The sequence below is a fragment of the Trichinella spiralis genome (genome assembly GCF_000181795.1).
Source record: "Trichinella spiralis strain ISS 195 chromosome Unknown Scfld2946, whole genome shotgun sequence".
Classification (NCBI taxonomy): domain Eukaryota; kingdom Metazoa; phylum Nematoda; class Enoplea; order Trichinellida; family Trichinellidae; genus Trichinella; species Trichinella spiralis.
The window spans coordinates 1-839 of NW_003529885.1; the positions used below are offsets into that span (position 1 = coordinate 1).

At 37.7% G+C, this 839-nt stretch overlaps 1 protein-coding gene across 1 annotated transcript; it reads right to left on the minus strand.

The window, feature by feature from the left end:
• Window positions 1-29: 29 nt before the first annotated feature.
• On the minus strand, window positions 30-817 carry Tsp_15081 (conserved hypothetical protein; the record flags this gene model as incomplete). Its single annotated transcript, XM_003368173.1, has 4 exons — window positions 735-817; window positions 289-670; window positions 175-234; window positions 30-107 (listed from the first exon to the last, which is right to left on the minus strand). Coding segments are annotated over exons 1-4 (603 nt in total), but the record flags the coding sequence as incomplete, so codon positions are not given.
• Window positions 818-839: the final 22 nt, after the last annotated feature.

Consider the following 839-nt stretch of genomic DNA (forward strand, 5'->3'; position numbering starts at 1 on the left):
CTGTGGTGGATTCTTTCAGGATCTGTCACATCATATGCGTTCATCGCAAATCCATAAACAGACCATGTTGGATGCTCATTGGTTAAACAGAAGAGTGGTGTTTCCAACTATGAAATAAATTTATTTATTTGATGTCAACAACCAAGTGTTAAATACAATTTTACAAATACTTACACTTCCAGATTGTACGCCACTAATATCAAATTCAAGTGGAGCAACAAATGGATATATATCCTAGAGGTAAATATGAAATAGGGCAAATAAATTTGGATTCTTTCATCATCTTACCAATGATGGGTCCAGGCCAAAAGTTTCACCTACTTCTGCATCAATTTCTTTCACTTTTGCACACAAGTATGAACTCAAGCCTTGCGCAAGTTCTTGACAATCACTTTCATATAACATTTGCACATGACGCAATGTCATTAAACCTCCTTTTGTTACAACTCCCAGTATGCATACGTGCTCATCTGGTAATGGAGCCTCTGCTATGCACATAGGTTTAACTGAATCACTGTACACGATAGGTTGTGGAGTTTTCAAAATTCCAACTGGATGTTGCTCAAATGGAAAATTTAAAATACGTTGCGCCCTGAATTGTTGTGCACTTGATTGAAGATCTCCATGAGGATCAGGAGAACCAACACTGACAACATAACCTTCCTGTGGACTGAAATATCAATACATAGTTACGTTTAGTAATAAGTGGATGAATATTATAAAAAGCCAATTACTCCTCCACAATGCAATATGATGATACTAAAACGGTGTCAGTATAGTTTTGATGTCTTCCTGGCACCAATTGCTCCCTGACCATGCCATGCCCAGAACCGCTGTTT